The 27,068-nt window shown below is 38.5% G+C and overlaps 5 protein-coding genes across 5 annotated transcripts; 1 reads left to right on the forward strand and 4 right to left on the reverse strand.

The window, feature by feature from the left end:
* Nucleotides 1–285: 285 nt before the first annotated feature.
* On the forward strand, nt 286–2,565 carry LOC133729537 (ras-related protein RABA1f). Its single transcript, XM_062157071.1, has 2 exons — nt 286–776; nt 1,872–2,565. The coding sequence occupies exons 1-2, from the start codon at nt 556–558 to the stop codon at nt 2,302–2,304; spliced, it is 654 nt and encodes a 217-aa protein (XP_062013055.1). The 5' UTR covers nt 286–555; the 3' UTR covers nt 2,305–2,565.
* Nucleotides 2,566–3,121: 556 nt separating this feature from the next.
* On the reverse strand, nt 3,122–4,169 carry LOC133729538 (uncharacterized). The gene is made up of 2 exons (XM_062157072.1): nt 3,718–4,169; nt 3,122–3,371 (listed from the first exon to the last, which is right to left on the reverse strand). The coding sequence occupies exon 1, from the start codon at nt 4,149–4,151 to the stop codon at nt 3,735–3,737; it is 417 nt and encodes a 138-aa protein (XP_062013056.1). The 5' UTR covers nt 4,152–4,169; the 3' UTR covers nt 3,122–3,371; nt 3,718–3,734.
* Nucleotides 4,170–7,066: 2,897 nt separating this feature from the next.
* LOC133727948 (uncharacterized) lies at nt 7,067–9,725 on the reverse strand. Its single transcript, XM_062155365.1, has 8 exons — nt 9,532–9,725; nt 8,542–8,579; nt 8,366–8,452; nt 8,185–8,268; nt 8,031–8,065; nt 7,780–7,865; nt 7,493–7,558; nt 7,067–7,383 (listed from the first exon to the last, which is right to left on the reverse strand). Exons 1-8 carry the CDS (start codon nt 9,596–9,598, stop codon nt 7,349–7,351), a joined length of 498 nt encoding a protein of 165 aa, XP_062011349.1. The 5' UTR covers nt 9,599–9,725; the 3' UTR covers nt 7,067–7,348.
* A 1,850-nt stretch (nt 9,726–11,575) lies between these two features.
* On the reverse strand, nt 11,576–12,955 carry LOC133728480 (cyanidin 3-O-galactoside 2''-O-xylosyltransferase FGGT1-like). The gene has a single exon (XM_062155887.1). It carries the CDS (start codon nt 12,953–12,955, stop codon nt 11,576–11,578), a length of 1,380 nt encoding a protein of 459 aa, XP_062011871.1.
* Nucleotides 12,956–25,803: 12,848 nt separating this feature from the next.
* Nucleotides 25,804–26,430, reverse strand: LOC133731352 (secreted RxLR effector protein 161-like). The gene has a single exon (XM_062158744.1). The coding sequence runs from the start codon at nt 26,428–26,430 to the stop codon at nt 25,804–25,806; it is 627 nt and encodes a 208-aa protein (XP_062014728.1).
* Nucleotides 26,431–27,068: the final 638 nt, after the last annotated feature.

Raw genomic sequence — 27,068 nt, forward strand, 5'->3', positions numbered from 1 at the left:
ATCAACAGTTTCAAATTATCAAAATTCAAACTTCATTATGATAAATTAGAAAAGATTCAAACTTTCTTCTCAAAAAAAAAAAAAAAACGAATTTCATTTGAAACCGTATAAAAATCAAATCCCTACTAAAAATCAATCACTTAGTCACTGTCACACTAATTTCTAGAAGAATATGGCTGTTATTTATCTAGCAGCTGTTATTTGAATGTTTCTTTATTTGTGATTTAAAAAGGTAAAAAGGGTTAAGAAGTTGTTTGGGACCCGTCTCCTTAATCACAACAACATTTTTTGGCCAACTAAAGGGGGGAAAAAAAAAAAAAAAACCCCCACATTTCCATATCTTGCTTGCTGTCTTCAACCTCCATTTTGCTATTTCTCTCTCAGAATCTAACAAAACCCATTCTCCATTTACACCCCATTTCAAAACCCACATGCCCAAACTAGTTGATTTCAAAACCCATTAACCCAAACACCACCAAAGTTCGAAGTTTGTTGCAGAAAAACAGTGAAAGGCAGAGTCTTTTTGAAAACGCATTATAGGAATTGCCCAAGGAAATGGGAGCGTACAGAGCTGATGATGATTACGATTACTTGTTCAAGGTGGTGTTGATCGGCGACTCTGGGGTTGGCAAATCGAACCTCTTGTCCAGGTTCACCAGGAATGAGTTCAGCCTTGAATCAAAGTCCACCATTGGGGTTGAGTTTGCCACCAGAAGCATTAGGGTCGATGATAAGGTGGTTAAGGCCCAGATTTGGGACACTGCTGGTCAAGAAAGGTTTGGATCCACATTCTTTGATTCTTTGAAAATTTGAGTTCTTTTGGATCTTGGAAAATTGCATTTTGGTTTGTTCTGGGTTCTGTTTACATGGGTATTGTACAGATTTGGTTATGTTTATATGGATCGGAAAAGAATTGAACTTTATGGTATTGCTTGTTTGATTGATATTTGTGACCCTCTGTTAAATTGCAAATGAAATTTTGAATGTTCTAGGAATGAGGATGGTTTTTGAGCTAGCTGAACTGAATAGTTGTAGCATTCATACTCTGATATATAAAACATTTTCAGAATATATCATGGTGTTAGTTATCTTGTTGAACTTCTGAATTACAGACTAGTTGGTGGACTTTGGATATGTATCGTTGTACTGAAATGATATACAGATTCTGATGTTTCTAGATCTTCCTTTTGTTTGTTTAAAGTTAGGTACATTATGGAGCGGACATTGCTCTGCAATGCTGATATTTTGACAAGTATTTTATCTTTCTTGCTGAGCCCTTTTTACTTTGATATATGCATAAGGTAGATTTAGGATGTGGTCCAGTTTAATGACCTTGCAACTACTACATTTGTTTTGTTCTAATTACGTTTTGAAGTTGACATGTCTGTAGTATTGTAGCTAAACCAGGTCGGGCTAATAAGGCCACCAGGTTGTCTGACTCTGACATTTGCAAATTGCAACATAGTGTAACTTTACCCTTTTCTGCAAGTACTGAAACTTCTTAGCTAGGGGAAAAACACAGCACATTTGATTGATAACATCCATCCCCTGTTTCTTCCGGTCTATTTTAGCTCTATTTGTGCATTGCTATAGAGTGATGCATGCTATATGAAGTAGAGACAGGTTCATGAGGATGAGAAAATCTATTCTACAAATCCATTTAAATAAGTTTGTTAACTTCCCATCTTGAACAAATTCTAGCAACAGTTGTAATAAACCAGAGTGCATCTGTCCAAAAAGCCCCGGAAATGTTCAAATGACATGAAATTATGCAAAATTGAATGGAAAGGAGAAGTCTCAAAATAATGTAGCAACATGAACTTGTGGGTGAATATAAATCTCATTTTCCATTTTTTCTTCTTTTGCTGTAGGTATCGTGCAATCACAAGTGCATATTATCGAGGTGCAGTCGGTGCATTACTAGTCTATGATGTTACTCGTCATGTTACATTTGAAAATGTGGAAAGATGGTTGAAGGAGCTTCGGGACCATACAGATGCCAACATTGTGATCATGTTGGTGGGAAACAAGGGAGATCTGCGTCACCTGCGAGCCGTTTCCACTGAGGATGCCCAGGCTTTTGCTGAACGAGAGAATACCTTTTTCATGGAAACATCTGCCCTTGAGTCCATGAATGTTGACAATGCTTTCACAGAAGTGCTGAGCCAAATCTACCGTGTTGTAAGCAGGAAGGCCCTAGACATTGGGGATGATCCAGCAGCCTTGCCCAAGGGACAGACGATCAATGTTGGTGGCAAGGATGATGTATCAGCTGTGAAGAAAGTTGGATGTTGCTCCACTTAATCATGGAGGAAATGGTTCAAAGTACCTCCCAGACTTTCATCCCTGAGGTCATGTCTATACAGAAGTTGACCCGACTCCATGACATTGCTTTGTCAAGAGGATAGATTTTGAGTCTGAACATTATGTTTGGATACTTGAGGTTACTTGAAAACTTGTCTTGTCTATGTTAGCCAACATGTAGGATTTTAAGAATCTGTTCTTGTTCTTTCCTTTGATTCAATTTGAATTGTTTGCTTCCCCTTGTGTATTACAACACTATCATTTCTTAGTTGAGTTTTATAAAATTTGGTTGGTTTGAGCTAAACTTGAGCATTCGAGGAACATGAAAATGAGCTTTCCGCTAGTAACACGAACATGAAAATGAGCTTTCCCTTTTCTCAATCTCTGGGAAAAGGGTGCTAGTCTCATACGCCACTCGCTTCCTTTTATCAATTGTATATACGCTACAATTGTACATTCGTATGAGAGTTTGCATACTTCTAATTAGTTCTAATACAGAGGGAGAAACAGTTTTGCAAAGTATCATAGCATTTGAATCCCAAAGCATCCTACTTTTCTTGAGATGCACTTCTTCCTTTGGTTACTTTTTCACTTTTGAGCAACCATGGTGATTCTCCTTGTTTTCTTGCTGACCTTTCTTTTACATTTGTTGCACCATTTGGTTTTTCCCTCTTCTTCATCAGAGGACTCAAATCTCCTCTCACTCTCACCCACTCAGTATTGCTTCTTTCAACTTGCGCACAATATACAGTGACAGAAAATCGATCATGCCCAACAATTATTTGGCTTAGAAAGAAAGATCATAACTTTGAAGAGAGAAAGTTAAACAGACAACAAGTGTGCCCTTATATATCGCTGGAACTTGTATCAAATGATTCAACCAAAATTATACAATCACAGCCATAAGATCTATGAAAATTTTTCAGGATTCTAAAGTGACATTGATAGATAAACACTGTTGTTTACACTGCAAGGCTCTGTACAAAAAGCTCATTCCTCTTTTCTTTGTGAACAGCAAGATCAGTCTTGACAACCCGTACAGCTTGCCCTCCCTACGGTCTTGGCATCTGGCCTCGTTGGCAGACCATGAATCAGTAACTTAACAAGATGTATATTCAACCTTAAGATGCATTTGTAGCAGAACTCATTCAAGTGTCATGTTTACATGTAGTTTACGAATTCGTTCCGATAATTGCTACTCAGAAACTAAAATTGTGCACACAAATTGACTAGTTCAAAACAATGTCCCCGTTTAACGAGCATAATAGAGTGTTCTTGAGCTTGATTACAAAACTCACCACTAAACACCATCATTTTTACCCATTTTCACAAAAAAACAGCATAATTTACACAAAAACCCAGAAATTATAAAACCTTAATTGAACTTAAAATTGACAGAAGAGCACAACTTACCTAGAACAGTAAAACACTCATGCGCGGCGAGGCTCATCGGTATTTTCGGCCGGAGGCGGCGGAGGAGGAGGATCGTGGTGGGTGCCGAAAGAGGGGAGAGGATTGCCGCCCTTGATGAACCAGCCGAGGGCAAAGAAGGAAGCTCCGGCGAGAATGGCGGTGCCCCAAGCGTGGGAGTACATTCTGCTGTACTGCCGGATGGCGTATTTCCATTGCTCCCGGAGAGTAGCCGGGTCCGGGTTTGTTGGGTCGGGCGGGTTCGGGAAGTGGACCTTTTCGCCCGAGAAGAATTTTTTCGTCTCGGTTCCAGCCTTGGCTGAAGACGGTGGAGGAACGTTTTCCGGCGGGGGATTTGGGTCTGCCATTTTTGGGTTTTTTTTGTTTTGCCGAATAATGGTTGGCGATATATATACGACTCGATTCATTTGCCACATGTTCTAGTCTACTTAAGACATATGGCTCTACCTGAGGGTTTTCCCGTTTGGGTTTTAAATCGAAAAAAATTTCGTCCAAAATTTTTCCAAATTCTGAAACATTACATTCGTGAAAAAGTATAGCTAACAGTTAAAAAAATATGCATGTTTCGAAAAACAATACAAAGAGCAATTTTATGGTGGGAAGAGAGGAATAATCTCATCTTCAATCAGTTTCGTCCTTTCCCAACCGTGATTGTCCACGCTGCAACAGCTTGTGGTGACAGCTACAAAAGCTTCAATCATGTCTTCTAAAAAAGATCTTCCTCCTCTTCTGCCCTCATTCACTGTAGGGGTGGGTTGGGTTGGGTTGGGTTGGGTTCGATACTGGACCTTCAAACCCAATACCACCTGCCATACCGGACATTCTTGGTACACAAAATAAGCTACCATTATCGGCCACAGAAGTCGGTATACCAACTTCTAGGTATACCGAGATAGTCGGTTAGTTGGGCCCCCTACCGAGTTTAAGATTGGACCAGATTTCAGCTACGGCCCAGCTATATAAAATTTTAAAAGCCCAAACCTGTCAGCAAATGAAAAACTGCAATAATCATATGAATTTAAAGGCCCAACCATAAGCAAATGAAAAATAAACAAAAAACTCTCATACATCAACTTCAATTCATCCCATCATCACTTCATAGTTCATACAAATTTTAATTCAATAATTCATAGTACACACTTCACACAAATGATACAATAACTAAGTGCAATAGTTGAAAACAAAGTGTTCAAGGACTCAAAGTTCATCTCATCATCACTTCATATTTGCTTGCTGCCTTGCTGTGCTCCCTCAAAGACTCAGTTTTTGCAAATTCAGTTTAGTTGAAAAAGAATAAGAATGCTGGCAGTTCTGCAACTTCAGTCAATGAACAAGAGAGCTCATGATGTAGGCTGCTAGGCATCAGTTTGTGTAGAGCTGGTATTGGTCATTGTTGCCTCCACTCCTTGATTAAAAGCATTTTTTGCAAAATAACAAAGATGAGGTTAAAAACAATATCATGATTCATAAAATAAATAATCAGAAAATATGAGTAGCTTACCCATCTCAAGTTCCTCCAAAGTGTGGTACATTTCAAGGCCATCTTCAGTGGAATCTTTGTAGAAGTTTGGGGGGTCAGATTTCAACCAATCTGAAGTGCAAACAAGGGCTTCCACCATTTTTGGTGTCAATGAAGCTCTAAAAGGATAAGAGATGACTTAAAATGATAACAAATTGGACCAAAAATTGTAATAAGAGATGACTTAAACCATAAAAAGCTTTACTGTAAACTGCTGCTTCTGAAAGAAAGCTTTTGATAATGCAATAGAATATTTTAACAATACAAGTAACAACAAAACCAAGATTCTGGATTAGAAACTCCAAATAGAGCATGTTAGACCAAACAAGAAAAGCAACATATTAAGGTAGGGATTTGTTTTTAAAATGCTCTGGTACATGTAAATGAGTCTTGTGTGGTTAACTCATTTTCTAATTCATCTGTATTTCCATTTAAAATGCTCTGCAATTCTTACTTAGATAAAAGCTCTTACAAAGGGAACAACACATAGTCATGAAAATTCAAATAGAGAATTATGCATATATCGAATTATACCTTCAATTGAATTGAGTTTGCTTAAAATTCAAACTTTGCCTTCTTCTCCCTCAAACATCAAACTTAGTCCTCGGTCCTCTTGTTCCTCCAAACACAAAAGGAAAATCATGAAAGGAAATTGGTAAATCTCAAGATAATATACATATCCAAGGTCGAATCACTAAAATTGGGCAAATCGAACCTCAACTCAACAATCCAAAGCTTCTAATCACTAAAATTGAAAGCAATCGAAGGTCGTACTCACCAGCAGCACTGCAACAATGGTTCTCTACTTCGATTGATGTGAATCAAATGGATTTGATGTTAAATGAAATCGAATGGGTCGAAAGATTCGATTGATCTTCAAAGAGTTTGAGAGGCTCAGAGCCTCGCTCGGGTTAGAGAGAGAGAGAGAGACTGAGGGAGTGACCGAGAGAGGGACTGAGGGATTAGGGTTTGGAAAGTTTTAATCTAACGGTTGTTAGTTAATATGAAATAAAACTGAAAAAAATCAACGGCTATGATTGATAATATAAGAAATATTTAAAATAAATAAATATTATATTAAATATGTGGTACGGTACGGTATACCGTATTTATGTAAGATTCAAAACCAGTATCGTACTAGTGATGTCATCTCGGTTCTGTTATACCGTACCACAACTTTGGTTACCGACAAACTTGGTTCGGGACGGACTCGGTTGGCTGGTTTGTCTCGGCTGAATTTGCCAGCCCTAATTCACTGGACTCCTTCCCCTGAGTTTTTCTCAAAATTCAACTTTGACGGGTCAATTATAAACAACAAAGAGGCTATTGCTGGATTTGTCTTCAGAGAAAATAATGGTTCCGGAAGATTGGTCATTCCAACATTATTATGGTAGTGCAATTAAAGATGACTTACTGCTTTAAAGAACCGGCCATTACTCTAAATTCTTGTTGAGGGAGAAGCAAAACTAATAACTCCATCAACAAAGTTTGTGACCCCCATGGCGTATTCATGCTCTAATTAAACACATTCAAGCTATTGCAACTTTACGAGGAACTTCAACAACATTTCTTTCAAGCATATCCATTGTAAAGCGAACATCTTGGCTGATGCTATGACGTCTCTTGGCCATGCAAATCACAAATCCCCGTATTTGGAGGACTATGCTTCCCCTTCAGGCCTTATACACCTTCAATCTATCAATATAGTGGTGGAGTAGTCAGATCTCGAAGAAGAAAAAAAATGGAAGAGTGATTTATGAGTTATACAAGTAAATTCTTGGTATTTTCGGAAATCCAAAATGTATTTTCAGGAAGCTTTTCTTATTAAAAACAGCTAAGCAGGCCCCATGCCAGGACTATCAACCACTACTTTTGTAAATGGTAAATTTCTTATGTTATATTCTCCAATATATCAATCTATTTCATACAGAAGTAACTGTTCGAAAATCTTCCAAGAAATGGAAAAGAAAAATCATTCTTTACTCGATCACCAAATGGGATGATGGGAGTGTAATTTTAGTTATAAAGCAGCATAGAGCACATGGTTCTTGTAACAGCAGCACAAACTTGTTCTGCAGGTCACTTTTGAGATGATCATTTGCGGGATTCAGCCTTCTTCTGTTCTTTAGCTGTAATAAATGGAGTTCAACAATTAAGAATTTTGAAAATCCAGAAGAGAAAGGGACCCAAGAAAAGGAAGAACGAAATAAGCTGGTAGTGGTGATATTGGAACATTACCATTTTTTTCTTCTTCTCGCTTTTTAGCAGCTTCCTCCCTTTGTTGTCGTATAAGCGCCAAACGCTCTGCATAACCAAGAGAAGATCAATGAAAAGTGAGTTACATTTAAATCTAGCAAGTTTATGGCATTGTCCAAGGTACTAATCTAACACAACTCTTGTGCAGTGAAAAAGGAAAGAGGTAACAAAAGTCACGAGTGTTATTATTTAAAGAGTTGATAACAAAAACTTGGGGAAAAACAATCCTTAATAAATAGACAATACAATTAGAAACCAATGACAATTACCTAAATCTTTCCTTGCTTGTTCAGTTTTCCCCTGTTCTTGCAACTTCATATATCTCTCACGGGCTCTTTGCTTCTCTAGTTCTTCCCTGCAAGCAAATAGCCAAAAATTGAGGATGTATTGAACTGATTTATAATCCCCAATAGGAATCCCAACTCAAAGGTTTCCCCTTTTCATAAATAACATAAAATCACTTCGCTATGTCATGTGTATGCCCCCTATCAGAAACAAAATGAAAACAGAACCAAGAGACCTTTCACGCCGTGAGAGTTCAGTTGGTTTTCCAATCTGTAGAGAAAAAAGAACACAAAACAAACATTACTCTTTCAAAATTCAGTATCGTATTTAACAAGACTTCTATAAAATTCACCACAGAAACACTGTTAAGAAAAACACGAAAAACTTACATCGATGTCTTTAGCTTTCAAGGTCTTTGGCTTTACCAAATTAGGGTTTTCAATCTCGATTATACCTTGAACGCCTTTCTTCTTCTGCAAACATTATTGGATAACATGAAACTAAAGACTCAAACAATATAAAACAAGAAGAAATTCCTTCTACATAGAAGAAAAATATTATTTTACTAACTTCATCTTGTCCATCAGATTCTTCATCAGACCCGTCTTCGAAGGATACAAAATCCTCTTCCGGTTCTTCCTCATGTTCAGCTTCTCGCTAATAGAACATTAAGTAAAAGATTACTTAAACCTAAAAATTGATATTTGCATCACGGTGACCACAAAAACAGTGTGACAGAGGGTTACCTTTGAAAAAGAACGGGGACGGGTGGAGGTACCGGCAACTGCAAATATATATAAACAACAAATGCAACACAAAAAAGAGTTAGAATGCTTAGTTTGACCGGAGCAGTGGGAATCATCTTACTCTGGAAGTAAGAGATATGTATCATGATTTTCGAAAATAAACTGGAAATTGTAATATAAATATAAGGGCATCTAGTTTCATATTTATTTCCCTTCCCTCTCTCTTTTACACATATGAAAAGGAATCATTAATTTGTTTTGGCAAAGAAACAGAATTAGACCATTTAGTAAGACACAAAGGCAGTGTCATGCCTAGCCTTCGCTCCTATCCATCTCAAGAACAATAGAAATACTGAAATATGGGAATCTTGCAATCACCTCTTTACAACTTTTACTTTTACTTTTCCTTTGTTGCTCATGCCACACGTGATAAGTTAAAATGAAAAGTACAACAGTGCTGTTTAATACTGGCAATTTATCTATACTTTTAAAACTACATCCCCAAATCAATCAAAACTTACAGGGAGTTCATATTAAGAAGCAACACTCATTGGTACAATCTAGAAATCTCATCTAGAGCCGAGTAAATATCCCCAAAACAATGAAAACCAACAATGAAATTCCGGAATGTCGACTAGTGTTTAAGTTTCCATTACATGGGATCATATTGAGAAAGTAAAAATAAAACTATAATTCTTTCCTGGATTATTTAGCCAATACTTAAAAATAAATATGAGCTGTCAGCTGCTTGAACTTGCAATTGACATCAAACATAGCTAAAATCTTAAGACAAGAAAAGGGTGACCTTGCAATGACTTGTTAAATTCTGGTCTTTCATAATCAATAATCATTCCTCAAGTTCCAACCCAAATCCGAATAGTAATACACCATTACTAGAACTGAAATCATTATTCATGTTCTGACAACAAAATAAACACGAATCAAGCTGTTTTCTTTGGAATGAAACAAAGGAGAGAAACGAGGGCTTACGAAGATCTTCGCGACTGGAGAACTGGCGCTGACCAGTGGGCTTGTTCTTGTACTTTCCTCTGCCCATCGTTTCCAAACAAATTTAAGGCAGCGAAATTCCGCTTCAGAGACTATCGATTTCTCTAGGAAAGTCTTTCCTGCAAGAAACGTTTCAGAAGTTTTGCTTGATTATGGCTTTTATGGCGCCTACGGTTTGATTAGGATTTCCCAAACCCTAGTCGTCTTAGGACAAGGAGTGGTAGCAGGCGTGGCGGGGAGGGAAATCTTGGTTTGGTTTGGGCCTATTGATCAATGGACTTTGAAGCCCATATAAGGGAGTGACTAATGGGTCCCCAATTCTTAGCCCACTTATGGTTAACAAGGGACCAATTGTTCAAAATAGAGATCGTTGTTAATTCCTCCTTATAACATATTTTTTTAGAGAAGTTTTGTGTTGATCATGAAGTGGATGACAACTACCGTGACATCATTTAGCCAATATATTGCTTCACTTTTATCCTAACTCGTGAATCATGATTCCATAATGTTCATTTCATTTATCTAATTGTATGTAGATACATTACATGTGTGATATTTCTATATTCTAATGTAAAGAAAAAGAGTGCGTCAATATGTGATGAATATTATTTGTATTATGATACAAGAGAGTGCATATATACAATGTGTTTTAGTACAAAAATAGTTGCTGAAGTAAATTTAACATATAACAAAATTCTCATGGGAGTGATGTTAATTATTACTTTGCAACAAGCTTCATCTTTTTCTAGACTCCCGGTCCATCCGACACCCGAGGAGAGAAAAACAGAGCGTTTTAGGGTTGGGGTTTTCAAAACGTTTGTTACTGCTTGTCCGGCGGTCCTTCTGTGCCAGCGACGGCGCCATGCCTCGTCAGCATGAGATAGGAGCAGCCGGACGGGCCTCTGGTTCTTTTTCTCTCTGCTATGAAAAGCTTGGCTGTTTGGGCATGGTTTTCTTCCATTCTCTGGTGGCGGCGCTGCTGGTATTGCGAGCCGGCCCGCGCAGATCTGGTGTGGGCTAGGGGATGGCTTCGGGGCGACGTGATCTGGTTGGGGCTGTCCTTCGTTGCCGTGGTGGTTCTGTCTGGTGGAGCGTCGGTGATCGACATGATGGTGGTGGGATACATTGGAGATGGTGGAGGTGGATGACTCTTGGCTTATGGAGGATGCGCAGAGGTGAAGGTGGTGTTAGGATGTTGATTGACGAGATCTGTGGCAATCTCATCTGGGTTCATGATGATGTATGGAGCTTGGTTAGTCACCGACGGTGGGTTGGATATCAGGTGGTTAAATCGATTAGGGCAGTGGTTGTGCAGTGGGTGGGGGGCCGTTACTGGGCGGGTGGAAGTGGCGGTGCCTGAGCGGTTGGTCAATCATGATAGTTTCTTTCAGTTTTTTATTAGGGTTTTAGTTTCAGGTTTTTGGTTAGGTCAAATAAAACGTCCCTACTCAATTGAGCTAGGGTTTGGAGGGTTTGGTTATGTTGTGGAGCCATCTATATGGTGTTACTCCTGGGAACAATATGTTACAATTTCGATGCTGTTTGGTTATCAACGGAAAGGTGGATTTCCCTTGCACATGGTCTGGTGGTTTATGGACACGGTGTGGAAGAGGGTGGAGTGGTTCGTCTGGATGTTGGTGACGAGGTCGTATTGTGACACTCGGGATTGGTTATCGTTCTTTGTAGCCTGGGGTGATAGGCGTAAAAATTGGTTAGGGGTTGGACCTTTTCGGTTCATGGATGTTACTATTAGTGACGGACCCATAACTAGGGATCTTGGTAGGAATATGTGTCGTGGTGTTGATACCACAACCGGTTATTCCAATGCTTTGTAATTTTTTTGGTTATTAATGGATTCTATTTCTTCTCAAAAAAAAAAAAAAAAAGCTTCATCTTTTTCTGTTGCTAATAATGCTCTTCAGCCTAAAATGCTTGAACACATTATATGATGAGAGACCCTAAAATTATAATATAGGATTCAAATAATAAAACTTAATTATAGCGCTAAAACAGTTCGGAAAACTAATCATCCTAGCAGTTTATGGAGCTCGTGTACAAAATCATCAATGTATGAGTTCTCAAGCCCTTTGCTGGAGAAGAACTCCCTCCACTTAGCATGGTTGGCCCTCACCTCCTTCCCAACCTCACTGTCCTCATCAATCACAGCTTTCACAGCTTTGCAAACCCCGGCCTTGCTAAACAAGCCATCTTCATCCCCTTTCTCAACCTCAACTCCCACTTTCAGATCGCCACTCATCATTCTCGCATTGATGAACTGATCTCCCACATTTGGCAGAAGGACCAATTGACACTCATTCACTAGCGCCTCGGATAAAGACCCCGAGCCACAATGAGTCACAAAGCAACCCACAGATGGGTGTTTAAGTATCAAAGGCTGCTGAACCCAACCCCCATAAACAACCCCTTTTCCTTTAACCCTCTCCAAAAACCCTTGTGGCAATGCTGATTCAATTGATTCAACTCCGGTTGGTGGCTTCAGCGCAGCGAAGAAAGGCAAACCAGTAAGCTCAAAACCCAACAACAGATCTTGCAATTGTTCTTTTTTCAAAATGCATTCACTTCCAAAAGCACAGAAAATCAGGGTTCTTGGTTCGAACCCTCCAAGCCATTTTGCCCATTTCTCTTCCAACTGCGAACTTGGAGGCTCTGGCACCACTGGACCAGCAAGAATCACCGGCTTCCTCAGTTGGGTTTCAAGATAATCACAAAATGGACCCTCCAATTCTCTACAAGTTTTAAATGCAATGGCATCACAATCACCAAAATTGATCTGTTGGCGTTTGAGAAATGTAATCCCACGGCCATATTCCTGGTTTGCACCATATACTAGTCCTCGAGCTTCGTGGGCTCGTAGCTTGATCGAAGACGAAGGAAATGAAGTTGGAGCCTCCCTGTATTCAAATTCCGTCAGCATTTTATCCGTCAATTTTCTCTCAGGGCTTATCAGGTATCCCACAGTTGCAGGACTAATTGTGCAGTAATGCACAGACTTAATGTTCTTACCTAGTTGACGCAGGAATTCAGGCAACCAGTAACTGAAATCGAAGAACACGAAATTAGGGTTGAGTTCGCATAGGGATTGTTCAATTTGGGGTCGAGTTAGGTCCATGGCGGTGACAAGATGGGGGTGCAAATGGAAAGTAATATCGGCTGTGGTTTCGGTGCCGGGAGGGAGTCCATCAACATGAGGAACATTGATGGGGATGAACGAAATGAGATCTGGATGGAGATTGAATTGCAACATCTTGGGTTGTGTTTTGATGGGAATAAAGAAGGAGATTTTGTGGCCTCTCTCTGCAAGTTTGTTGGAGATGTGGAGAAAAGAGGTCAAATGTCCCATAGCAAACCAGGGATACATAGCAATATGCAAAGTTTGGTCACTCATATTTGCAGTGCTAAATTATTTTAGCTAATGATAAAATTGGCTGTGAACTTCATACTTTTCAAGCTTGTTAACCGTTGCAATAACAATCGCGTCCTTGAAGTTTGCTAGGACGCTAGGTTTGACGGGTTCTAGATATTGCTGAAAGCAAGCTCTCGGCAAAGTTGTTATGTTCTAAATTTTGACACTAGTTTCTTCCATTATTTATCCACAATTTCCAATGGCTATATCTTAACATATTTTTCTTACTTCGATTTTCATGTTCACGTATGGAACATGTTATTTTTGTATTAGTGTCACTCAAAGAATGTGTGTCATTGTGCCATGCCAAGTATATGAGGATTCTGTGTAGTTTATACAAAGTTGGAAATACTACTATAATTACTGCAAAGAACTGTAGACATGATTAGATTGGTAAGACAACTACCATTATTCATAAAATATTTGATAAATCGGTGAGAATTAAAAAATAAAAAAACATTTTTAAGGTAGCAATGTTCATTAGAAAAGTCATTTTTTGTTATAAAATGAGATAACTTGCTTGCTAGAAAGTAAAGTATGAAGAGAGAATAATGGATTGGGAGGGGGGGGGGAAGAGGTGTGTCTTCTCATTCTCATTAGTTCCCTTTAAATAGGGGTAGAGTTACTTGATGATCACACTAACTTGGTGATCACTCATATATATGGTGACTTGATGATCACTCCCAAGGTTACTTGGTGACCACTCTTATGGTTTCTTGGTGGATCAATCTCAAGTTTCCTCAATTTACATAATGGACTCTAACTAATGAGTATTACATGTTGGCCTAAAATAATTACGTGGACAGCCACATAATTGTAGTATTTACAACACTCCCCCTTGGATGTCCACCAATTAATTTTGGTGTTGGACGCGCTTTTTGTTACCTCTTTAAAACCTTACCAGGTAACAAAAACCCAGTGGGAAAAAATAACCCTGGTCGAAGGAAAAAGAGTACAACACGCATATGTCCTATTGAGAATGATTTTGGGTGCTCCCCCTGATTGGAATCTCCCCCTCATGGTTGCAAGTAGGGCTGGGCTCGGTGCGGTTCGGGTCGGTTTGGGCCTGAAACCGCAACCACACCGCATTATTCGGTAGACCCATTTTACGAACCGCAACCGCTTTAAAATTATTTGGACTGCATTTTTGGTTGCACCGTTTTATCGGTCCGGTGCGGTGTGGTTTGCACCCAAACCGCATACTAAAACATGCAACCAAAACCTGGAAATTTGAAAACATGCAGACTTGAAAAAAATAGAAAAATCAACTAAAAGTACTTGAAACTGAAACTTCTACTTTCAGCAGACCAAATTCCCAACAACTAATCAATCAAATCTGAAATAAACATACAGACCAACTAATCAACCAAATCTGGAAAAAAAAAACATAAGCAACCACTAGAAGAAAGTCAAGAAACAATTCAAACATACATACCAAGTACTACCAACTACAGAACTACAAATACAATGATTACAATCGGTCTGAATAGATTCAAATTACACTAATACAAAGCATTTGTTAAAGTTCAAATTAACCAAATGCAGAAAGTCAGAAACTGAGAATGGGAGTTCATAATGGTGCCAAATTACAGACCAAAATAAAATGGTAGTCCAACAAGCAAACAAATGCCAAAGTGCCAAACTCAGCGCTGCCGAGTGCGGAGTGCTGACTTCAAGCTTCCTCCAAGCAATCCAGCTCTTTCACTTCATTCCTCAATGTCACTAACAGCAGATTCCCCTCCATCTGTCCATCAAATTCCCAACAAGTGCAAAACAGAAAAACAAATAAACCCATACAAATCAGAAAGCTATCTTACAAATCCAAAGAAACTATAGATTCATATCCTCACAAATGATCGCAGAATTAACAATGCAAAACACAGCTATTTTACAAAACAGGAAGTTCAAAAAAAAAAAAATTAAAACGGTGAAACCCTTACCAATTTCCATCTTTTCCAACTCCTCATACATCTGCATCTCATCTTTGGTGGTTCCTTATACACATCAAATCCCGCTCTCCTTAGCCAATCACTCAAGCAAACTAATCCCTCAACCATCTTAGGGGTAAGGGAAGCTCTAAAAGGGTCCACCACCCTTTTTCCAAGGCTGAATGCAGCTTCGGACGCCACGGTTGAAGCAGGTACAACGAACACATCTTTGGCGATTTGGGACAGAATGGGATATCTTTGAGCATTCTCCTTCCACCAAGCCAAAATTTCAAACTTGGGGTTCGAAAGGTCTTCTGAAGCTTCCAATAGATAGTTGACCAGCTCATTCTTGATCACCACAACGTCCTTCTCTTGCCGCAAAAGCTTAAATTGAAGCAGATTTGTTGCATGACTATCCTCATCAACTTGCTGTTGCATATCCTCATCAACTAGAGTCTATGAAGTGAGCGGTCAACACCATGTAGTTAATGTTTTGGATACTTGTCCAAGTATCCGTTGTGAGTGAAACCATTTGCTGACTAGAAGCTAAAAACCCCCTAATTCTCTCCCTCTCAGCCTCGTAAAGCTTCCAAATGTCTCTAGCTATTGTTCTCCTAGAAGGTGGCTTAAATTGAGGCTGAGTCACCTTCATGAATTCTCTAAACCCTTCATTCTCAACAAAAGAAAATGGCAGTTCATCACGAACCATCATTTTCGCACAAGCTAGCTTAGAAGTTGTCTTATCATAAGCAACAACAATTAATTTACCTCCAGATTCTTCCGAATCAAATGTCAAGTACTTCTGCCTCTTATTCGGGGCATAAATTGGCGATTTCCTGCACTGGAACATCACGTGATGACTCATTGCTGTTGTGCCATTTCTTCTGGAGTCGCTTACATAGGTTTGGGGGCAGTACTTACACTTTGAACGCCCTGGCTTCATGAAACTCCCATCTGGATTCTTGCATTTCTCGAAATGCTGCCACACAATTGAGCTATTCTTCCTCTTGCTTGTTCCGTCTTGTTCTTCACTTTGTGGGGGAAGCGGTGGACGTTGTGGTACTGGAGCATCACTTTGAACAACTGCAGCACTCAGACTCGGTGCGGGGGTCGTCCCGATGTTTGAGTCTACAGTTCTAACTGGTGTAGATGTCGGAGTTGAGGAAATCCCTTCCATTATCTGCAAGTAGCCATGAAAAACAATGAAACTCAATCAACTCTGCAGCAAATCCAAAACAAGAAATGCATCAAAGTCGCAGTCTTCTTTAAAGTTTAAAGTTTAAACATAATTTCAAAACATGAACAGAGAACACAAGAACAGACTAACAGAGAACACAAACTAGTCGCATCAAAGTCGCATTTCTTTAAACTACTCTGATAGTCTCATCGTTGAACTATCACACAAACTAGTCACATCTTTAAACTACTCTCATAGTCTCATCAAAGTATCAACTGGTTTTGAACACAAGAACTGGAAAAAGAAAAAAATCGAGAGAGACAAAGAAGTGAGTGAACTGACTTATCGTTGAACTATCACACAAACTAGTCACATCTTTAAACTACTCTCATAGTCTCATCAAAGTATCAACTGGTTTTGAACACAAGAACTGGAAAAAGAAAAAAATAGAGAGAGACAGAGAAGTGAGAGAACTGAGAAGAGAAGGGAACTCGATCCTTACCGGCGATGGGGTTCTAGCCATGAGAGAAGCTGAGAAGGGACACGCGAGAGAGGCGGTGGCGGCGGTGGTAGTCGTGTGAGAGATGAGGGAGAGATCGAGAGATCAGAGATGAGGGAAAAATGAAGGAAACGGCCGAGATACTCTCGAAGCTAGGGTTAGTTGATATATCATATATATATATATATATATATATATATATATATATATATATATATATATATATATATAAATAAAAATTCGGTCCGGTTCGGTTCAATGCGGGCTGTTCGAAGCCATGAACCGAACCCGCACCGCAGTTAAGCGGTTCGGTGCAGTTCTCTTCCAAAAAGACGTCGTTTTGCTCACAATTCGGTTACCGAACCGGAAAAACCGGTTCGGTTCGTTCGGTTACTGATTTTTCACCAGTTTATGCCCAGTCCTAGTTGCAAGCTTCAATGATATTGTTGATAAAGCACATTGATATTATACACCATCTACCAAATGTGTAGACTTTGACTTGATATGGATGATGAGCGTTTTCTCCTTGAACTTCAGCCTTAGAAGATGCAAAACCTTCATGCATGGCGGTTTTGATGTTTCTCACTGAAGGGTGACTTTTATGCTATGTATAAGTGCTTATCACTTATTTTTGTACCTGTAAGATTAGAGCAATGCTGGAGGAAACTAGGCTATATTTAAAGCCTTTTACCACATAAAACCTATTAGTAATAAATCCATATGCTCTTGATTGTGAGAAACAATCATAACATGCATATTGATAAATTTTCAAATTTACCTTTGTGAATACGATGAAGCATAAACGGATTTATATGGCTTAACAAGCCATTCACACAAATGTGTGAAAATAAGTTAGTAGACTCTTCAGGAGCTCTAACTACACCCATAACCTTTTCCATGTTGCAATAAATTTCGAGTTCGAAAGCTTTCGTTTATTGAAGTACTCAATAAGGCAACTTAGGGCACATTTTGCAGTGATTGAATTGAGTACTTACTATGAGCATGAGACTCTTTAACACTTACTATGAGCATGAGGCTCTTTAACACCATAATTGAGATTATGGCTCTATGATTTCTTTATGGACTACTTTTTGGGCAATCTAAGTCCTTCAGAGATTAGCATTAATAAATATGCTTTATGACACTATAACTTTAGAGATAGTGATACGCCTTTAATTAAATCCATGAGTAATCGCTTTTGGCGATACACTTCAAGCATTCCTCAGCTTGGATGGATTTTTACACAAAAAGCGTTAGGGTATATGAAACCTCCATAACACCAACTTGCCATAATAGCTATATATGGCATTGTACTGATACAAAGATAATTGTATATATAAAAGGAGATTATATTGATAATCATAACCCTTATCTCAATTGAGAAACTTTGTGCCATAACTAGCGATGTAATTTCTCATTATCTCAAACACCGATCTTTAACCTTCCAGGTTAAGAAAATATTTGGTTTGGTGTTTGAACTTGTGATGATCTGGATTTTCGTTATTTAATTTTGGTAATTAATGATGGACCAGTTGTACGAATTATTATTATTGTGCTTTATTCGTAAGTCGTATGTGAAGTGGAATGATTTTCGTACGTATAATTATTTGAATTTCACAGTTTAGGGGTCGTGTGAAGTTTGACTTTTTATACTTTGGGGTTCTCGGAAAACTTCCTTCACAAAAGTTGTAGAGCGCGTCGATACGAGTTCGTGGACATACGGAACGAGTCAATCGGAGTTCGTATGAGAAAGTTATGGCTTTTGGAAAAAGTTTCCGTTTTAGTATAAATACGGAATTTCCATGAGGATTCGAGCGTCCGATCGACTTGTGGTTTGGACATATCGATCGTGGAAGTATTCCGGAGATTTTGGGAGGTCTCGGATGTGGCTTCGCCTCAATTGGCGCCACTTTGGGGATTTTAGTTCAAAACAGGGGTTTCGGACTTAAATCAAATGTGAATCGTTACTAAGTTGAAACCGTATGTGGTTAGGTAATTGACGAAGTATTATTGGACGGTTATTTTGTGGTTGTCTACTTTGTTCTATATTGAAGACGCAGCGGGAGTTTCGAGGTGAGTAATCTCACAACGTTCATTTACGAACGGAGTTACCATTATTGTTTTGGCGTTATTTATTTAACTGCAAACTATAGTTGGTATTAGTAGGCATTCCTGAGTGAATGACTACGTATATATATGTTTACGTAAAATATATATATTTTTGTGAATGATGTGTGATGGAATAATATGCATGATTGTGTTCATATTATTGTTGAAGGCAACTTTTCGGGAAACAATATTGTGGAAAAAGATGTTTTCTATTGTTTGAAAAGTATTGAGTTTGATGTTACATTTTTGAGTCAAGCGTGAATTATTTTAAATGTATTGGTCCTTGTACCAAAAGTCACAGATGGTGAGCAGGGATGGGGAAATCCGAAATTAGATTATGTAACGTTTGATTTTAAGACCAGACGGGGTCTGAAGATCATATGTCACAGATGGTGACAGGTCGCAGATGGTGACCTTAACGTTTGATTCTAAGACCAGACGGGGTCTGAAAATCATATGTCACAGATGGTGACAGGTCGCAGATGGTGACCAAGGCAGGAAATCGGTAATCACGTCTTTGGCAGGATGAGTGGTTACGATTTCAGTTAGAGCTCTAGTCTGTCTGCCATTATAGTATGGGGTTAACGGTCGAGGTTGCTGGAGACTCATAAGTATGTAGTTTAAAAGAGAGTCTCGAGAGTATTCTTTCTTTTATTGTCTAGATGAGACTTGATTTGCTTATTGATGGTTAAGTTAGCAAATAATACTTTGTCACAGCGGTGACTTATGCTGTCCCTTCGGTGGAAAGGACATTGAATGTCAGAAGGAATTATGGTTGCATTGTTTCCTTAAGTTGATTTGTGTGAGTTGTTGATTGATGTTCATGAGTTACTCATACGAGCTTTCACAAGCTTACCGGGTTTGTTGTGTGGCAACCCGGTGCACTATTCAATGGTGTAGGGGTTAATCCTGCAGGTCAGGGTAATCGTGGCTGAAGCTGAGGTAGCTTGTTGGTAGCAGAACGGGTAGGAAGCAAATTTTGTTGGCTTTGCCATTGTTATGACTTCCGTTATGTAGTAAGCTTTGAGGAGCATTTACGTTTTATTTTGTGATGACAATTTAATTCGTAAGCTTATGTAATATACGACTCTGTGGAGCGGGTCAATATTGGAATTGTGGGTTCAGAGCATCAATATGTACTTGGTTTAAAGGGAAGATGTTTTCATGTATTTTGTATTGATGGCTGAACGATCACGCATGTATAATTATGAGATTATATATCGATTTTTATTTGTGTTAAAAATCAGGGGCGTGACAGAACTATAGGTTCAACTATTTCACGTTCATCATTATACAGGAAATGCCCTTTTCCAGTTTGGCCAATAATCATGTCGAATTTTGTATGAGAACGTGATTCAATGTCATCATAGCCCTTGATAATTTTGATAGCTACCATAGATAATATCAATCATCGATGATCATCAATTTTGTGATCGATCCCACTATTCTCATATGCATGCATTACCTATCCATATAGCTTATTAATATTGGATACCCATGCCTCTTCTGGGACTTTCATCCTTGCTCGATAGACTTGTATCTCTTACAGGACGGTCATATCGCATGGATGAACTTGTTTAGAGAATGTGGATCGTTTATTCATAACCTTATCTAGAGTGTTAGAGCGATATAGGGCTTTATGACCTCTACTTCACAGTAGATAAAACTTTGAAACCTATAGATATGTCACACTTCAGGCGATTGACATATTTGATGAGATGTCCAACCATGACATCATTTATAATAGCTTTTGCAAGCTTTATTTGTGCAGCCTTGTTAGGAGCGCTAACATTTTAGTATGACAGTCTCATAAGGAGAATCATGTCATTTGGACCAACACGTTTTCCATAATTCGAGTGTGGTCTAGACTGCTTGTACAATCTTTTCATGCTTTAGGAAATTTTTATCCCAACTATGAGGATTGTATTTAGCACATGATTTTGTCACTTGTAAACCAATTCACTTCAGAAGTAGTGATTAATAAATCCTTTGTACTTTAGGTACGAGGCTCAATTTGAGACATGATGAATTTGCTGATTCATGCTCAGGCGTGAATGATAAATTTTCTCAACATGAATTACCCGTCATACTTCAGGTACAAGGCCCAATATGAGACAGATCCACGCCGTTCATCAAAGACACTCTTTTCTTTTCTCCCCCTAACGGCAGGAATATTGTCTCATTGAAGTGACAAATCATATGTGCAATACTGCTGCTTGACAAAATTCCGCATGAGCAAATTTTGCAATCACTATTGTTTAACACAACAATATTTGAACTCAACAATGAATCTCATTGGAGCTTGTTGGTAATCTTACACAACATGAATGACCAATTTGGTCATGCCAAATTAATGTATTTGGCTTGGTGAACTTCTGGTTCATAACCATATATGCCTCGTATTGTTGTGTAATATGATACAAATGAGAGAGCGGATGTTTTTTCTAATATATACCACGCACTTTAAGTACTGAAGGTACCAAACACAAAGATATCTCCCATTTTGGTAACATAAATGCGGGCTCTTCTAGAGCTATCCACCAAGATCTATAGGATATGTGATAGATTACCTTTACCTTGGTAAAGATAAATATTGAGAGCTACTTATGATCTTTAGGGATCATGCGCATCATTGCAGCACATATATTTCCTTCTTTTTTTCGCCAAATTTACTTAGAAGGAAACGATGCATTGGGATCCATAAATGTTAGAACTCTAGGTTCTTAACAAGGCGACATCTTTGAATTTCATGTCACAATATTTCACTCGAAACAATTGTGCTCTTTGTGACCCTTTAATTGTACTCAAAGCTTCTGGGTTGAGTTTAAATAACTTTTGGAACTTTAGGTTCCAAAAGGAGCATGAACTTTATTTAGAGGATCCACATTAACATTGCTGAAGAACTGCAAGCTCTCATATAATCAAGGATCAAGAAACTTCAAGTTTCGATCTCTTTTTGGCGATACCTTTGAGAAACTTCAAGTTCTCATGTGATTAAAGATAAAGAAACTTCAGGTTCTAATATCTAATTCAATCACAAAATTCACAATACCATGTTTTAATATTATTATGGTGGAAGTCCTAGCCAAATAAAGGAGGACTCGTAATATAGCATGGTGGAATATCAAGCATGTTGAAAGCATCTCAGTGCTTACTTTGGTCACTTCTCTTCCAAAGTGGCTTGATAAAAATCTACCATAGTATGGAGTGCAAAACATGCATATGCCCAATGCTTAATTCCATCTCACATGTAGAAAGCATTCCCATGATTTTTGGGCACCACTTATATGGTCTTTTCATTTGCCACTATTTCACTTCTTGTGGTTATGATTGGGCCATGTCAAAATTGGCTTTATGATACAACCCATACAAGATGGCAAGCTCTTCCAACATATGTCTCTTTTGGAGGTGCATAATGCAACTATACTCCACTAGATGAACTCTTCCGGAGTCATCGATCAATAAGATCTACAAGACCTGAGATTATTGTTATTACCAGAGCTTTAAAGACGATGAACACGATCACATTATGTTGTTGACACAACTTTTTCATAAATGGGATGTGTTAGGATTTAGAACTTCAGGTTCTTGTACAATCTCATGTTGAAAACAACTTACTCGCAAGTTTAGGTTCGAGGGTGACACATACTAGAATTTTTTTTTCATTCTAGATCTACTCGAAACTTCAGGTTCGAGTCTACACAATTAGAAGCTTCAGGTTCTAAGAGTGGAGTGAACTTCAGGTTCCCATGTAATTATAAGAAGAGAGACTGTACGCCCATTTTCATGTAATACCAAGTTGAGGAACTTCTAGTCCTCTTATAATTGGGAAACATTTTCCATCAATTCGAGTTTTACTAATTAGAACTGCATGTTCTAAAATATGGTATTTTACATGTGACCATCTTGTAATAGCATCAATCATGACCATAAAATACCGAAATAGTCTACAAGACGGTTGGATAGGCCCACAAATGTCCCCTTGAACTCTTTGTAGAAATGATGGGGAATTTGGATTAACCTTTGCAAAAGATGGCCTCATGATCAACTTTCCTTGTGAGCATGCTTTATAAGATTATTGCTTGGCAAAATAATATTTTTATTCAACAATGGGTGTCCATTGGAATTTGCTATGATCCTACGCATCATGCATGGTGGATCTGGGGTGACCCAAACGGTCATGCCAAAGCATAAATGTATGTTGATCAGTGAACTGCTGGTTCACGACATGGTATACCTCAATTGATTTAATGGTTGTATAATACAAACCAAATGAGAGGGCAACAAATCTTTCCAATATACGCCTTTGGCTGTAAGTATTGGACGTAATGCAAAGATATTCAACATTATTCTCATTTATGGTCTCTATGTGGTACCCATTCAAGCGTATATCTTTAAAACTCAACATATTCGTTCTATATCTGGAGGAGTATAATGCCTCTTGAATGGATAATTGAGTACCACTTGGTAACTGAATATGAGCTCTTCTAGAGCCTTCAATTAGGTCTGCAAGACCTGAAATGGATGTCACTTTTGCTCTCGTCAAACTTGAATTGGAGAAATATTTTTGATCTCGAAGGATCGTGTGCGTGGTCGCACTGTTACAAGACATATGCCTTCTCCATCTTTCTTTAGTTGAGAGCATCCATTTTCCATATTCATGCTTGAATATGCCATGTATGTACTCAAAGCTTCAGGTTCGAGACTTTATTATTATAACTTCTTGGTTCTAACTTTTGGTGGTTTGAACTTCGGGTCAAACACTTAGTACTCGAAACTTCGGGTTCGAGACAAACCAACTGGAACTTCGTGTTCCAAATTTTGGTGGTTTGAACTTGGGGTTCAAACTCATAGCACTCAAAACTTCGGGTTCGAGATAGACCAATTAGGAAATTCTGGTTGCTTATAATGAATAAGGATATAAATGATTAAATGTAGCATAAACAAACACAAGGATGGTAATAAGTCAAGATGATAAAGAATGTGTACTTACCTCATTGATATGTGTGTCTAGCAAGATGCCTAGAACAACTTGAATATTGATGCCCACTCACACAATGAATGTTGTAGATGCAATTGCATTTCAAATTGTGCATATCCTCGTGGTTGACATAATAAATATTGGAGAATACCATATGAACAAAGAACAAGCAAGTTAAACTCTATATCAAGAGTATTACCCAGAATGAAGTTGCACCATATGACTCTTGAATCTTCGGGAGTTTATACGAGAGACTATCGTGCTGATAACGTGTTATAAAATGAGATAACTTGCTTGCTAGAAAGTAAAGTATGAAGAGCGAATAATGGATCGGGGGGAAAGAGGTGTGTCTTCTCATTCTCATTAGTTCCCTTTAAATAGGGGTAGAATTACTTGATGATCACACTAACTTGGTGATCACTCATATGGTGACTTGATGATCACTCATAAGATGACTTGGTGATCACTCCCAATGTTACTTCGTGACCACTCTTATGGTTTCTTGGTGGATCAATCTCAAGTTTCCTCAATTTACATAATGGACTCTAACTAATGAGTATTACATGTTGTCCCAAAATAATTACGTGGAGAGATTTTTTTTTTTTAATCTTTTATTGTGAAATGTCTATTTTGCCCTTCCTGTGGGCCCTCATGTTGGGACCAACTCAGCTTGTGACGTCATATTTGAAGTCAAATTTGAAATTTGGACGTCGGTGATGAAAATTAAAAGTGCAAGGACCATCATGATTAAAAAAAAAAATCAGGGACCAAATTGATGTTTGCCCCAAAGTTAGAGGGGGCAAACTGAATTTAGTCCTTATAATTTTCTTTGATTATAAATGCATGAATGTTCTTTGATCATCAAGAAAACAAAAAAAAAAGTTGACTTTAATCATGATTTCAAATCATTAGATATGATCGATATCTAATAAAGTCGTTAGTTATGGGCACCAGCTTTAATAAAATAAAGTTTGGATCAATAATTTGTGATATTTTATTGTTATATATATATATATATTTTTTTTTTTGAATCAACGAGTAAACTTTTATAGAAGGAACCTCAAGTGAGGTGGTTACAATCGTAAGTGATTACATCAGTAATACACTCTGGAGTTTGATCCAGCCAAACTATATGGTGTGTGGCTTCAAAGCCTATTCCAGCTAGTCTATGGGCAACCCTATTGCAGGAACGAGGGGCATAGCACAACTGTACGTGAGGAATTGTAGCCATAGTAGATTGGATATCATCGATGAGGCCTCCATTTGCAAGAAGAGTATGATCCACACATGAGGCCTCCGTAATGGCCTCTGTACAGTCACTCTCTATCACCACCTGTTGTAATTGCAGAGAATTAATAAGATCAAGCCCTGCACGGATGGCATACAACTCACCTTTAAGTGTTATATAAGATCCACGAGGATCTTCTTTATAATTTTCATAATTGCATGAATGTCCTTTGATCATCAAGAAAACAAAAAAAAGTTGACGACATTGTACCGAGTCATTTGCATTATTGTTTTTTTTCCTTTTAGGTCAGAGACACGTACAGACGTACTGCAACAAAGGTCCAACAATTAGAGCAAATGCACCGCATCAGGCAATTGGCAAAGGCAAAAGGAGAGGTTTTGCCTCCTAATTATGCACTATTCATTGATTTTGCCTTTGCCTTTCATTATTTTGGTGCACCCCTATAAGGCAAGACTTTCATCTGTTGCAGAGTACATTCTTTTCTTCTCAGTTTTGCCCTTGCTTCTGCTTCTCTTTCTTCTTCCCCTTCTTCTCTGTTTCTGTCTTCTTCTTTGTAGCAAAGGTCAAAAGTTGATAGGATATCTCAAGATCAACCTGGTACTCTTTGTATTTGAAGATGAAAACACTCCGTTTATTGAAACACAACTGCGGCTTATATACCAGCCTTTTACATGGAATGGAAATAAACAAACTCCACGTTGAACATTATCCTAAACGTGGTTCAGAGGTCTAAGACCAATTCAAACACTAACAGCACTAACAACTTACCCTAATAACTAGGGCAAACATTATTAACAAATTAACTACTAAACAATAAATGCAAGCTAGTAAACCCTAATGCTTCACATATCCTCCCTTAAACTGAATTGCAGAAGATTGCAATCAGTTTACTCCAGCTTCGAGCACATGCCCAGCTTATCTCGTAGCTTCAAGAACGATACCAATTTGAGTGGCTTTGTCATGATATCTGAGACCTGTTCTTGTGTATTGCAGTGCACCAATTCGACAATTCCCTCCTTTGTTAAGTCACTCAAAAAATGAAATCTCACATCTATATGCTTACTCCTACCATGCATGACTGGATTTTTCGAAAGTTTTATAGCTGAACTGTTGTCACAATAAATCGTAGTACACTTACTTTGAGCATGCCCAATCTTCTCGAGTATTCTTCTCAGCCATACCCCTTGACACGCACAATATGCAGCTGCAATAAACTCAGCTTCTGTGGTTGATAGGGTCACAACTGGTTGCTTCTTTGATGACCATGAAACTGCTCCAGTTCCAAGCATAAAGACGTACCCTGAAGTACTCTTTCTATCATCGATGTCCCCCGCATAATCGCTATCCGCAAACCCTACCAGCTTCTCTTCTCCACCTCTTCTATAAGCAATCCCCAACTCAGCTGTACCCTTCAAATACCTGAGGATTTTCTTCGCAGCTTGCGTGTGAAGTTCAGTGGGTCTCTCCATATATCTGCTAATCAAACTAATTGAGAACATCAAGTCTGGCCTCATAGCTGTTAAATACATCAAACTCCCAATTATTTTCTTGAACATTGTAGCATCTACAGCAGCTCATTTCCCACTCTTTGACAGCCTAAACCCTGGAACAATTGGGTTCTTCACTGAGTTACTATCAGCCATTCCAAAACGTGCCAACACCTCATATGCATACTTCCTTTGATTAATAAAGATTCCCTGCTCATTCTATATAACTTCCACCCCAAGAAAATACTTCATCTTGCCAAGATCAGTCATGGCAAACTCTTTCATCATTGATTGCTTAAACTTCACAAACATATCCTCATTGTTACCAGTAAAGATCAAATCATCTACATAAAGACTTACAATGAGAATGTTACCTCCAACTTCAGTCTTCACAAACAATGTGTGCTCACAATGGCATTTTTCGAACCCTTCCTTGATGAAATATCCTTCAATTCTGCTATACCAAGCTCGGGGAGCTTGCTTAAGCCCATACAATGCTCTTTTCAGCCTGTAAACTTTGTGTTCTGCTCCTTTTCTCTCAAATCCTTGCGGTTGATCAACAAACACATCCTCATTTAATTCCCCATGCAGAAATGCACTTTTTACGTCCATTTGATATACACACCATCCCTTTTGAGCTGCTAGAGCAAGAATAACTCTGATAG

Source organism: Rosa rugosa, chromosome 2 (genome assembly GCF_958449725.1).
Source record: "Rosa rugosa chromosome 2, drRosRugo1.1, whole genome shotgun sequence".
Classification (NCBI taxonomy): domain Eukaryota; kingdom Viridiplantae; phylum Streptophyta; class Magnoliopsida; order Rosales; family Rosaceae; genus Rosa; species Rosa rugosa.